The 14,040-nt window shown below is 31.2% G+C and overlaps 1 protein-coding gene across 1 annotated transcript; it reads right to left on the minus strand.

Annotated features, from left to right (window-relative positions):
• Positions 1-8,469: 8,469 nt before the first annotated feature.
• On the minus strand, positions 8,470-10,489 carry LOC110658359 (probable E3 ubiquitin-protein ligase ARI8). Its single transcript, XM_021815935.2, has one exon. The coding sequence runs from the start codon at positions 10,194-10,196 to the stop codon at positions 8,616-8,618; it is 1,581 nt and encodes a 526-aa protein (XP_021671627.1). The 5' UTR covers positions 10,197-10,489; the 3' UTR covers positions 8,470-8,615.
• Positions 10,490-14,040: the final 3,551 nt, after the last annotated feature.

Here is a 14,040-nt window from a genome sequence, read left to right on the forward strand (position 1 = left end):
AAGAATATAATTTATTTATGTATTTATTTATTTAGATTTTTGGTCTTCCTAAAGAGATAAAAGAAAAAAGAAAAGAAAAGAAAAAAAAAAGTAAAAGGCCTCATCTTCCTCACCATTTACGTTTCTCTCTCCCTCACCATTGTAAACCTCCATTAAAGCTTACTTCAAGCTTTGAAACCACCATTAAACCCCAAATCCTCCCATACTTGCTTCAAAAAAACTTGATTTAATCACTTGAGAGGAAGATTGGTCATCAAAGAATTGAAGAAAATTGAGAGGAAGTGAAAGTTCAAAGACACCTAACAAGGTAAGTAATGCAAACTTCAAGTTTTTAGTTTAATTAGTGTATGTATAGTATCAAGAGCATAGAAATAAACTTAAAATAAAAAAATATGTGTGAGGGACTAAACTGAAATTCGTCCAGCAGGGAGGGGAGAGTGATTTGCATGAGTTTGATTGAGTTAAACATGTTAAGATGCTTGAATGAGTTGAAAGATTGTGTTTATATGCTTTGAATTAGTTAATTGCAATGGATTAGAGTGGTTAGGGTTTGAGACCTAGGGTTTTGAGGCAAAAATTTGGAGAAATTTGTAAATGGTGTCTTTGACCTAATGTGAAGTGAAAAATGGTCATTTGTGACCAAATGAGGTGTGTTAGAAGTGTTGGAATTAAAAGCCAATTCAGATTGGATAAGGTCATGTGCTGACAGCATGACCAAAATTCCCTTTGAGGGACCAAAAATGAAATTTTACAAGTCCAATGGATATGGGACCAATTGGGGATGAAAATAGGCACTAAATTACACAATTTTCATTTAGGAAGCATACCCAAAAAGTGACTAAAACCTATTGAACAAATTGATCAAAGTTGAAAAATTGCAGGCTGCCACTGCACAACCTGACCAAATGCACAGTGTTTATTCATTTGCTCATAACTCGAGCTTGGCAGGTCAAAATGACCTGAAATTTTACCAGCAGTTAGATGAGATATAGATCTAAAACTTTTATGGAGAATACAAACCCAAATTATGCCATTAACCAAATCAAATTACTGAGCAAAATTGGGTCACTGAATCTACAAATTGCAGATTTGCCATTTGAACAGTAAAGTTTCAATGGCTATAACTCTGTCTAGAAAATTCTGATTTAGGTGATTCTTGAACCGATAGAAACCTAAGGTATATTAGAACATTTCATATGAAGAAAGTTAGACCAAATTATGGACTTAACTTGATCATATTGCTGAACAAAGTTGGAGCAACAAATCTGTTGAACCAAATTCTGCAGCATGAACAGTAAACATAATTTGCTTATAACTTGAGCTAAAAAACTCCAATTTGGGTTATTCAAAAAGGAGAATAAACTTAAGACAATAGGGAACATTTTCTATGAAGAAAGTTTTGCCAAATTCCAACAGTAAACTGACCAATGAAATAGTAGAACTAGGGACACCAAAACTGAAAATTTGGCAATTTTGCCTAAAAGACCAAAGTTTTGAGAAAATGACCAAAACCAACAAGTTTAGTAACCAAAATGTAGTATGTGGGTGAAGTTGGAGTTTCCATACCTATTAAGCCTTAGAAAGTCAATAATTTGACTTGAATAGTGTAATGAATAGTAACCCAAAACACAAAATTTCGAGAACGTCGAGTTTAGCACGTTAGAGCTAGATAAAAATGAGGCTAAATTTATTTTGGATTTATGTTAAGTTCTAGTACTGAAACATTGTAAAATTGTGTGTTTCAGTTGAAAAGAATACCGGAAAGGAACCCGAGGAACCGAGTCAAGGCCAAGAGGCGACTCGCTTGAGGTTTGTGCACAACGTATACTTTTTATAATCATCTTTTGCATACTATTTTGAATAATGTGAAATATTGGATTATGGCATTCTTATGATGTTTTTTTTAAATTGTTGAAAGTTATTATGTATATTGAAATGATAATGTTTAGCAAATTGTTAAGATAAGTTTTGAAACCACAGTGTCATGACCATATATTTGAACACCTCACTAGCACGACTAGTGGGGGTAATTAGTTTCAAATTTTGATTCCTTCTCTGGAAAAGTGTTGAGCTATGCCAGTAGAAGATGATGTGAATGGATATCCATATATTTGAGCTAGCTAGCCTTGTGATGTGATTTCTCTTTAGCCTCTGGCTATTGAGATTCTATTTGTTTCGAATGGCATGATCTAACTGTGGGTTTTATGAAATGTGTTTTGATACTTTGAAATGAACTTGGTTTGCATTAAAATCTCATAATTCATGTTTTGTGTTTAATGCTCATGTTTAGTCAAATTTTTTGAATAAATGTGATTTAAGTTTTGCATAAAGATTATTTTAGTATATTGTGCACCACTGAGTCCTAGTACTCAGTGATAGCTTCTATTGCTGTCGCAGATACAGAGACTAGAGGAGCAGCAGACTGAGCTGCTGAGATGTGAGGAGCTATCAGCTTAAAGTCATCGGGTATAATTTATACCCTAATTGTAAAATTTTCTTTTGATGTATGTATTGCATATAAAAGTATGGACATGTAAATGGCTCTTGAGCAGCTTGTACAAAGTTTGTATGAAGTTTGTAATAAAAAAATTTAGTTTAAATTTCCTTTGATGTAAATTTTGTAATGATATATATGTATAAATTGTTTTGTCTCTAATGAAATATGAGTGTAACTATTTTATTTAATTTGAATGAAATTTATTGTTAGTATTTTGAGGATTATTGAATTTTGAACTTGAGAAATTGATTGAAATGATTGTGAAGTTATTGAAATGGATTGAGTTTGATTGTGAAATTGAAGTGGTTGTTGAGAAAACATTTTTAGAAGTGCTTTTTACAGGTATTTGAAGAACTAGTTTCTCAAAATACAGACAGAACTCTGTCAAAATTTTTATAAAATTTGCGGAAAACTAAAATGGACCAAAAATATTAACTAGTTTTAAATTTTAACTAAATGTTTAAATACTTATTAGAAAATGCTCACCACTTATCAAAAATAAGAAAATTGTTTTAAAATCCCTTGTAGGGTACTTAATGAGTTATCGGTAGGTGAAGTTCAGTAGTTCATTATGTATTCTACGGGATCATGTTATGCCTTACAGAGGGGTAAGGTGTGACATGATTTGGGCCGTGATCCTAATGAAAGTTATTCCTCTATGTCTTAGTTTTATTTTTCTTTTTAAATCACTAAATTTGGAGTTCTGGATCTCAAGTTATGACCAAATTACTAAACACTTTTCTGGTTACCATATCCTGAAATTCCAGGTTTTTCATTTTTGTACCTTAAAATTACATTCTATATTCGGGCATCTTAAGCTCATAATTTGGCCATGGTCCCTAAAACAATGTTTTAGGACTTTGTTTTGGGCTTCCAAATCATTTTGAATCACTTCAATTGGAGTTTTGTAGAGGAAGTTATGGCTTGATAACCATTCGGAGTTCACAGGGCAATTTGCTTAAGGTGCAGGAATTCCAAATTTGCCATTCCTGATTTACCCTAACAATTCCCCTACCTTGTCTTAAAAACTGGGTTCTGGTCAAAACATGAAGTTTTTTGTTCTATGTCTTATGAGAATTTTGGCTTTAGAATTACTACATTTGCAGTTTTGTAGCCCAAGTTATAGCAATTTTTCCAAAACTGATCGGATAGCTAATTGTTCAGGATTTTCAGGTCAGTCCAGAATCAGGGCAGGTTTGCTATACCAAATTTGTCTAGCAATTTGGTTGATTTAAGGTCATAATTAGGCTTCCTAATCTTTAGGTAAATTGTTCTCCTATGTCTCAAGTTTCCATAGGTTCAAGAATCACCTAAATTAGAGTTTCCTAGAATGAGTTATGCCTAATTGAATAAGTACTATTCATTTGATCATTTCTATTAGGTTCAGAATTGGTAACCCGGATTCAAGCCTAATTTAAGGTAACTTATGATCATTTTCTGGGCAGGCATTATTCATGAAAGTTTTAGCCCTATGTCTTATGTTTCATTTTCAATTGGTTTCACAGCAATTGGAGTTGTGTAGCTCAACTTATGAGCATTTATATACACTGGACTCAAGTGTTTAGAATCCAGCACATTAACACACTACCATTCCATTAGTTCCTTTCATCAAATCAACACCAATTCACATTAATTGCATATCAAATGACCTTGATTTAGTATCAAGAACCCTAATTGCACTTCATAGGATAAAACCCTAATTTCACTAAACCCTAATTCCACATCTTCCATAATCCATTAAAGCTCATGCAATTCAACATGCAATTCATGTATATAACTTCACCAACACTAGAATTCATGTTCAATTCCTATCAAACCCATCAAAACCCTAATTCAGCTAGGCTGGCCAAAAATCAATCCCCCCATTTCATGCATGATTCCATCATTTCCCAATCCAATTCCCCGTAATTGAACTCAATTTTAAGAATAAAAGAAGAAAGAAGGTTAGATTGGTCACTTACCTCACTTAGGCAAACTTTCAATCTTTAAATTCTTTAAGATTTTGTTGAGTTTATTTCTCCCAATCTTCAAATCAAGGTCTCATTAGAGGTTTTCTATTAATTTGGTGGGGAATTTATGGAACGAAGGTAGAGATTCAAGCTTGAAATTATGTGAAGATGGAAAAGAGAGAAAGGGAGATGGTGGCTGGCCTAAAGAAAGAGGAAGAAGATGAATTATTTGCTTTTTAATCAATTTTTGTCTTCTTATATAGATAATTATCCATAAAAAAATAATTTAATTTTAATTTTTAATTATTTTGATTTTTATACAAATTATTTAATTCCTTCCATATCCCTTTCAAATTTCCATACACAATCTCCATATTTTAATTTCATTCTAGTGTTTTAGTCTTACTCATTTTAATTGGGCATTTAGGTTAAAAGTTAACTCTTAAAGTGAATTGACCAAAATGCCCCTCATCGAGATATAGTCCATCTTTTTCCACAGTACCCGATGAGTCCTTAAGTTTTAATTCCCTTATTAGTACTTATTCTCTTTTCATTTCTATGATTTTCACATTCCTAATAATTTCTCCATTAATCCTCAGTTAAGGATTCTATAGGGTCCCACACGAATTTAGGGTAGCAACTAAACTTATAGTCACTTCCCGTGTCGGTTACTCATTGCCGAAACCTAAGCTCATTTAACCTATTTGTACTTCATTTCTTTTATTTTCCTCCAACCTCATTTAATCTTTATTAGTTTAATTTATGGTTTCTCTCTGTGATTTAAGTTTAGTTCTAGACATTCTAGCTATCTGAACAGGCATTAGCCATCGGAACAGTAGCATGTACGGAACTACTTAGTATGAGAGTGTTACAACATTGCCATTAGATGCCTTTGGCTCTTGTATCTTAGGATTAGACACCTTTGAATAAGACTCTAGGACATGGCTCACTAGAACTAGTTGATTTCATAAATATGGTCTTAGAAGGAGTTGTTTGAGCAATTTTGCTACAGCTAAGGCCATACTTAATATTAGGGGACCTTTGGGAGTCCAAAATGGCATCAAGTTTGTCCTTTCCTTTCGCAAATTTGGAAATAAAAGTCTTCAGTTCAAGAATTTCATTTTTTAACATTTCATTTTCTGGTGAAAGCTCATTTAAAGAATTTTGCAATTTGTCATCTAAAGGTATAGAATCCTTAGATAAGGTCTCACTTTCCTTTCTTAAACTAACTAGCTCACTTTTCAAAAACTTGTTTTTTTTATGACTCAACTCTAGTTCCTCATTCATAATCTTAAGAGCACTAACTAGTTCATCATAAGAAAATTCAACAACATCATCATTTAAAGTTACCTTATTGGAGCTTGCTTCCATTGCCATGAAGCATATGTTGGCAACTTCATCACTGATCTTCTCATCTTCAGAGTCATTGCTTTGAATGCCTTCTTCTTAAACTTTTTAAAAGGCTTCTTCAACTTGGGACACTCTAATTTGATGTGGCCCAGCTTGTTGCATTCGTAGCAAGTGATTGGATCCCTTTTGCTACTATTGATGTGCCTACAAGAGGTCAAGAATTTTCATCAATTTTAAAACCTTGAAGCATGTTCATCACAAGCATGTAAGGTGGAAAGAACAGAAACTCTTTCATTATGGTTGCACGGGCTTAGCGAAAGCAAAAGAATTAAGCATATTTGGAGTTAAGAAAATTAGACCCAAATAGAGCACACTAATGGGGCATGCATTAGGCTGCTTTGTAGTGGGCCTTTATTCTTCAATTCAAAAATTCGTGGATCCATAATATCCTATTATTTCTTCATTTTTGGAAACCCATATTAAGGAGATTTTAGTGTTTCTTTATGCCTTTTACAGGATGGGAGTCAATTTGGCATATTTGACTATCAAATATTCTCCAAGATCTTCAAATATTATGGCCAGCAATAATATGGCTGAATTTGACTTGTCAACTCAGAATACAATCTTGGGAGATTATTACTATCTTGGAAGATCTTGTCTAGTACTTTATTAATTATGAATATTTTGCTTTTCTTTTCCTATTTCTATTTAGGATTTATTCCAAATTTTTATTTCTTTATTTCTTAATTAGTTTTTTGTAATTTTCTTCTTTAGTTTCTTATCTCTGCCTATAAATAGGCTCACATATGTAATGCTTCAAACACAATATAGAAAATTGAAACAATTCAGAAAATGAGGAGAAAGTTTAGCATGAGTGTTACCAAATTTTAATTCTTGTCAATCTAGTTTGATTATGGCGAATTACTTGACTTATCATAAAATTCCTTGTGTAGTATTTATCTTTGAAGATTGGGTTCTTTGTAGCATTATGAACTTATCAAAGAATTTATCTCTTCTACTTATCCTTTTATCTTTCTTGTTTTATTCTTAGTTTCAGTTTATAAATATCAAAACTACAAAAATATTTTCTTTTATCATTTCTTTTTACTTTGTTGCAAGTTAAACAAGAAAATTCCAAAAGGAGTTTCAATCTAGCAGAGTTCTACTCCTGTGTTTCGAGTGTTCTTGCTTAATTTTTACTTATTTTCTATTTGTTTAATATTGATTTCTTGTTTCTTTTTCTTAATTCGAATTTCCTTTTTTGTTCAAATCAATTTAGTTATTTCTTCCCTCCCCAAGGAACGTCAGGACTCATACAAGAACGACTCCAATTAGATGCCACTCTGTTTCTAGTACCTTTTAATGGAGAAAACAATATACAAAGGGCATTGCAGTTGCTGTGGAAAACAAATGCAGTGACCTTGCAAATCCCACACTTTTATAGTACGATCATAAGCACCACTAATTTAAATTTTTCTGACATTCACAGCATACACACTTTGTGCTTGTTTGATAATGAGATTAGAGAATCAAAACTATTTTTTTAAAAAAAAAAATAACCACCATTTTTTTAAGTCTATTGAAAAAAAAAACATTTAAAAAAAAATCATTTTATTATTTTAATATTATTCTGACTAAAACTTATTAAATTTGATTTTAAATTATTTTTAATACTTTTAATTAATATATTTAAAAAAATATTTTTCTCTGCCCTCCCTCCCCCTCCCCTCCTCCAACAACTTGCACAGTAATGTTAAACAGGCCTTTGTCAAATGTCGCCTGTGAGTATGTGACGGACACGCCCCTGAGTTGGCATCCCATTCCCATACATACGAGTTGTTTGAGCTACTGGCTGCAATGATAGATCTATTATCATGGGTCACAAAAAGATCAAGAGCATAGCCAAGGCAACTATAAAGTGTACGACTTAGCCTCAATCATTTCTTCATATAGTGCATTTAGCCTCAATCATTGCTTGTTGCTGAGCAAGCAATGAACTATAATTCAATGGTATTGTAAAATTTCAAATTTAAGTCTTGTTAAACAGGCCTTTGTCAAATGTCGCCTGTGAGTATGCGACGGACATGCCCCTGAGTTGGCATCCCATTCCCATACATACGAGTTGTTTGAGCTACTGGCTGCAATGACAGATCTATTATCATGGGTCACAAAAAGATCAAGAGCATAGCCAAGGCAACCATAAAGGGTACGACTTAACCTCAATCATTTCTTCATATAGTGCATTTAGCCTCAATCATTGATTGCTGCTTAGTAAGCAATGAACTATAATTCAATGGTATTGTAAAATTTCAAATTTAAGTCTTAATTTATGTTAATTATACTGAAAAAAAAAAGTACCAGCAATGAATTCTTTCCATTTTGAACCAATTCAATCTGACTCTTTTATTTTCATTATTTATTCTACATACAAAATTTCTGGAAATCCAGAAAAAAGAAAGAATCTTAGTTTAATTTCATTATCTTAGTTTAATTTCATTATAAGAATAAGTTTATAGATCAATGGATATGAAATTAAAATCAAGCAGGATTAATTTAATTAGTCTTTGCACACCCTTCAAAAATAATAAAAAAAATATCAGATTGGAATCACCTTTCATTGGGTCTCAAAAAAAAAAAAAGAACAGATGAAATTAAAAACAGAAATCCAAAGAATGATATCAAATTCACTGCATCTATTTTGAAACCATCAAAAAGTATGACAGCTCTTTTATGTAAAATTTTAATTGCATAATTATCAAATTAAAAGAAATTAATTACATGATAACTAATTATTTTTAGCTAATTACAGCTACCTAATTCTAGTTAACCTTATTAGATTTCTTCTTGCTACAAGAATCCACAGCATCCAGGACACTCTGCAAGCCTCTAACCAGATTCTCAAAGAAATTTTTAGTCACATTAGTCAGATTGACCAACTTCAGATAGTAATCATGGAACTCTTCTGCTGATGGTAGATTTTCATAATCAGCAATGAAAGGTTTCAATTCCTCCTCTGCACATTGATGAAGCCTTTCCAAACCAGACTCTGCTTGTCCCTGCAAGTACTCAAAAAGGTTCTTCTTAGCTTCCTCTTTCTCTGGCAGACAATAACCAAATACATAACTCCATTTCAGAACTCTCCTGCATTCAACTATCTGAAGCCAAGCCTCTTCTATTCCCTTCAATTGAGACGCGGGTTTCTGATAAACATCAGAAAGCTTCACCATATGCACAGCTTTCACTCCATTCAAATCTGCTAGAGCTTTCTTCCTGGAAGATTGGTTTGCAATCCATCTTTCATAATAATGAATGTACCTCTCCACAAGATTCTTAGCCATCTGTTTCTTTTGATTCTCTTCATCATAATCTCCATCTCTCTTGGCCTTCTCATAGGCATTGCAAGAATAGTAATCCCCATGAGATTTCCATTCACCAAGGCATAGCCAGCAGAACTCAAATTTACAAGGAGGTCTGCAAGTCATATGCATACATCCATGGTTTTTTTCAATTGGAGTCATGCATTTTGGACAAGGCTTCGTATAAGCAAGTATCCAATTCACATTATCAGACTCGTCACTATTCTTCTTCATCCACTTTGCCACCATCTCGCAATTCGCCGGACTGTGAGCCTCGTCTGCTGGACAATTCCAGCAAAATTCATGAGAACAATCACACAACACATCGAAGTTTTTACAATTCCCAGAAGAAAACTCCACAGCATTCTCACATCCAGGTCCTGGGCACCACTTGATTCTCCTTTTCCCACACTCTTCCACATAGGATCTAAGAAGGAACCTCGCATACCTTGCCTTATATTCCTCAGGCAACTCCTTGAAAGAATTGATCAGATCTTGATCAACAGCAACTCGACAGGACGGATCAGGGCATGGCAGAATCAAGCAACAAGCACCATCATCAATACTTACTTTTACATATCTCGACCAGCAAGAATTACAGAAAGGGTGACCACAAGCAGCAGTAGAAAACTTTCTACAAGAATGGCGTTCATAACAGATATGGCAAGTAAGTTCTCTGATCTCGCAAGAAGTAACAACTTCGTCGTCCTTGCCCATCAAGCCAGCGGATTTACGTGCCTCCTCTTCATTAGCAAACCAGCTATCGAGGGCTTGACTAACAGTCCACCTATAGCGACGAAGAAGGATACATGCATATCTTTTGGGTATCGAAAGAACATTGGAAACTTCTGTTATATCTTCCTCCTGACGCCGCTTGATGTCTGCTTCTTTCAAAACGGTGTAGTTTTTCTCCTCCGGCTGTTCATCATCGGTTTCGGGGATGTAGTCGTTTTCAGAACTAGCGTCGGAATCATCGCCAAAGGTACAGAGATCATCATCGTCGTAGAAATCATAGTCTATGAGCTCGTCATCACTGGCAGCCATTGCTAAACGCTGGAAGTAACCTTAGGAAAACTTGAAAATTTGCTAAGAATCGTGAAGAGACCAACTGGGTATAGGATGAAAAACCTGAAAATTTATTGAGAATAATGAAGAGGCAAACTGGGTATAGGATAGATATGTATATATATATATATATAGAACAGAGAGAGATATGTAATTTGGGAATTCGGAATCCAATTCATAGAAAGAAAGGGAAGATAAACCTAAGCAAAACAGGGCAAGGGTTTTGCGCTGACGATTTCTAAAGAGGTTTGGTCTCTTGTTTTACCTTTTCCCTACGGTGATGGTCTCTTATATAAATTCCAATTATTTTTCTGACTAATTTTAAATTGAAATTAGAAAAAAGAAAAGAATTAGATTCGATCGGTTATTTAACCAATTAAAAATTTAAGTAAACTTAGTTATACTAGTTTTTTTTCCCTCTAATTTGTACTAGTTGTATTTATTTATTATTTAATTTTTATATATAATTTTTATTATTTTTTTATATATTATATAATATTATTAACTTTTTACAGTAGTAAAAATTTACGACAATAATTGATATAATATAAATAATAATATAAAATAATATAACGTTATATTTAATTTTATAGCATTTTTAATTTCTTCTATGATATTATTATGGTATATCAATTAGTTTCAAAATGTAGGTTTACTTGTAGTGTTAAAATTATTATATTAGTTATTATTATTTTAATATAAATTTTGAATATTTTGAAGATATTTAAATATAAGTTATATTTTTCTAATATTTTTATATAGGGAAGACCTACTTAAAAATAACGTCTTCATATATATTTCTTTCTTTTTAAATATAGATACCTCCTTTTTAACTTGTGTTTTAAGTATATTATAGAAGCAATAAATCTTATAATGAAAATACCATTGGATGGTAAAAACCTTGATATATTTTGAAAAATATAAAATAATAAAAAAAGTAATAGAATAAAATCATTTTTGTTTTAAAAATAAAAGATTTTTAAGGATTATAAGCCTATATTATTTGATTGGGTTTAATATAATATTTTTTAAATTTTAAATTAATTTAAAAAATATTTAATTGAGCTAAATTAAATAATGAAACCCATTAAAGTTTTAAATTTCAGCTGTAAATGAATGAATGTAGACTTGAATATTTTTTACTTTGTTAAAAGGATTTTTAGTTCATTAATATGAAAATATAAATTAATAAAAAAGAAAAATGGCATGTACATATGCTTTGGCGCTAGAGGATATAAGGATAAGTACATATCCTTTTATTTGTTTTATTTTATTTTAGTATTTATCTCTTTTAAATTCTAAAAAACTTACTTAGATTAGATTAACTTTATCTTATCATCTAACCTTACTATGAATTAATTCTTTTGTTCGGAGTTTTAGGGACTTTTAAGGTGGCTGGAATTAGAGAAAAATTTTAGGCTAATTTTTATATTTATGGAAAGCTTTCCATAAAAGTTTTTCTTCCTTCTCCAATTTTCGAATAATTTTTTATCTACATTCATACACTAACCACCTAGTTTAATTAGCTTAATTAATTAATTCACCAAATTATTTTATTTTATTTTATTTTGTTTTGTTTCAACTCATTCTTAATCTCTTCAATGTGCTAAAGGAACTTCACAATTTCATTGAAATCATCTAAAAAAAAGTATATCTCTGATTGGGTACCCATAACTCCGATATTGCGATTTTTATAACTTTTTCTGTAGTTTAATTATGTTTGTATTTAATTTTGGTACTTTTGAGTATTTCATTGATTCAATGGGTTATTTCCATTTGAATAATCTTTTAAATCATGTAAAACTAAAAGTTTTAATGATTTTTGAAGTTTCTTTTTACTTAGTTAAATGTGTCAATAGGTAATCTAATTTTGTCAATTTTATTTCTAGACCTTAGGAAATTTATTTTAGGTTGAAATTTTTCCTGATGATAGTAAAGATGTCTAGTTTTTCACTATATTTATTTTATTTTATTTTATTTTGTGTATATTAATTATGATAATTCACACTAAATCACTGTCCAAATTTGTCTGTTTTATGGTAGCAATAGGTAGATTTAATATTATTTATTAATTGGTGCTTGAAATTAGGTGTTTACTTTTCCTTTATTTTAATTCAGTTTCTTAACAATCCTGTGATAAAATTTAATAATTGTAGGAGTAGGTTTGGCATTTTTTATATATTTTTATTTTTTAGTTATTTTTTCTGGTCAGTTTGCATTGCAACTAAGTGATTTTTTGGTGCTTTTTAGATGGTTAGTTTTAATGTTTCACATTTCCATGTTAAAGTCTATTATGTTTGGGGTTCTATATATTTTTCTAGGTTTTTTTTTATTAAGATTTATATTTTTTTATAGAATTTTCAAAATTTCTGTATGGATTTGAAATTTTCTAAAATTTAGACTAATTTAGTTAACGTAGGACTCTTTTATATTTTTAAGTTAATATTCACAATTTTTTTATTTATTAAGATTTTTTTATGAATATTAGACGTACTAAAAATAGAATTAATTAATCTAATTAGATTAAGAAATTTAAATTAATTAGAATTAATTTTTTAATTTCAATTTGGACTTGTGCTAATTATGATTTATTTTTTTTCTTTTTACTTTTTTGTTTATTATTTATTCAATTTTTCTTTATTTAAATACTTATATTTGCTATTTTATTTTTTGAATCACATAAATTAATTAAATAATCCTATACTAAATTGGAAATTATGCATGTTTAGAACCCTTTTCCTTTATTTCTTTTTTTATAGCATGTTAAATGATTTGGCATATAATTAACTTAGTTAAATATACATGTAAGATAAGATAATAATTAAGGTAATTCTTTTTAACTTAGAAACATCACATGATACGACTTTTTATACGCATGTACTTTTTTTAAAATGGTTGAATTAAATGTGTGCGTAGCCTTAGTTTGCATAAAGGTATGATTATAAAATTTAATAAAAGAAACAATAAAACAGACTTTATCATTAGTAGAGGTTGACCTTTGTTTTAAGACAAGTCTTGGTGAAGAGAGTGCCTGACACCTTTCTACTCTAGTACCTACTATTCTAAACCTAAGCCATTTGGGCTCATGGTAAAAGAATGGTAGTGGACCTCTATAAGGGGTAAGTTGTCACCCACATTCTGTAACACCCCTATCTGTATAGCCTGGTATATTTCACTGTTCCGGTGACCGGTGTCGGTCCGGACAATTAAGGGGATTAGAACCACACTTAAGACAAGTAGAGAAGCCATAAATACAAATAATTATTAATTGCCAATTAGATAAGTATAAATAAGAAAAACAGAATATAAGAAGTTAAACGAGCTGAGAGTCACAGCGATGGGTGACCTTCTCGAAGGATCACAAGTCGTTTTAAACTCAAATTTCGAACTGTAAAATGTGACGCTGCGGTCCTTAGGACCCCTATGAACACAGTGGAAAAGAGAAAATCACGAAAATGAACTGTTAAGTCAGTCAAATAATTAGGTCAGGGAGTCGGAAGAAATATTGAATTATTTGCAAACCGGGATAAACCGGTGAGGGGCAATTTGGTCAATTGACCCCGAGAGTTGACTCCTGACCTAACTGTCAAATAAAATAGGAGAAAAGAAAATTTCAGAATCGAGAATTAAATTAAAGAACTAATAAAAAAAAAGAAAATGAAAAAGTGTAGGGAGATGACATCATGCATGACATCATGCATGATGCCATAAAAGTAATAATTAATATATTTAATTAATTAGATTTTTTTGGGGTCTTCCATAAGCTATAATAGATAAAAGAAAAGAAAAGAAAAAAAAAATAAAGTCATCTTCCTTACCCAAA

This window comes from Hevea brasiliensis, chromosome 6 (genome assembly GCF_030052815.1).
Source record: "Hevea brasiliensis isolate MT/VB/25A 57/8 chromosome 6, ASM3005281v1, whole genome shotgun sequence".
Taxonomy (NCBI): domain Eukaryota; kingdom Viridiplantae; phylum Streptophyta; class Magnoliopsida; order Malpighiales; family Euphorbiaceae; genus Hevea; species Hevea brasiliensis.

Coding starts and splice junctions, on each gene's coding strand:
- LOC110658359 (XM_021815935.2), bottom strand. CDS start 10,196: ATGGCTGCCAGTGATGACGAGCTCATAGACTATGATTTCTACGACGAT.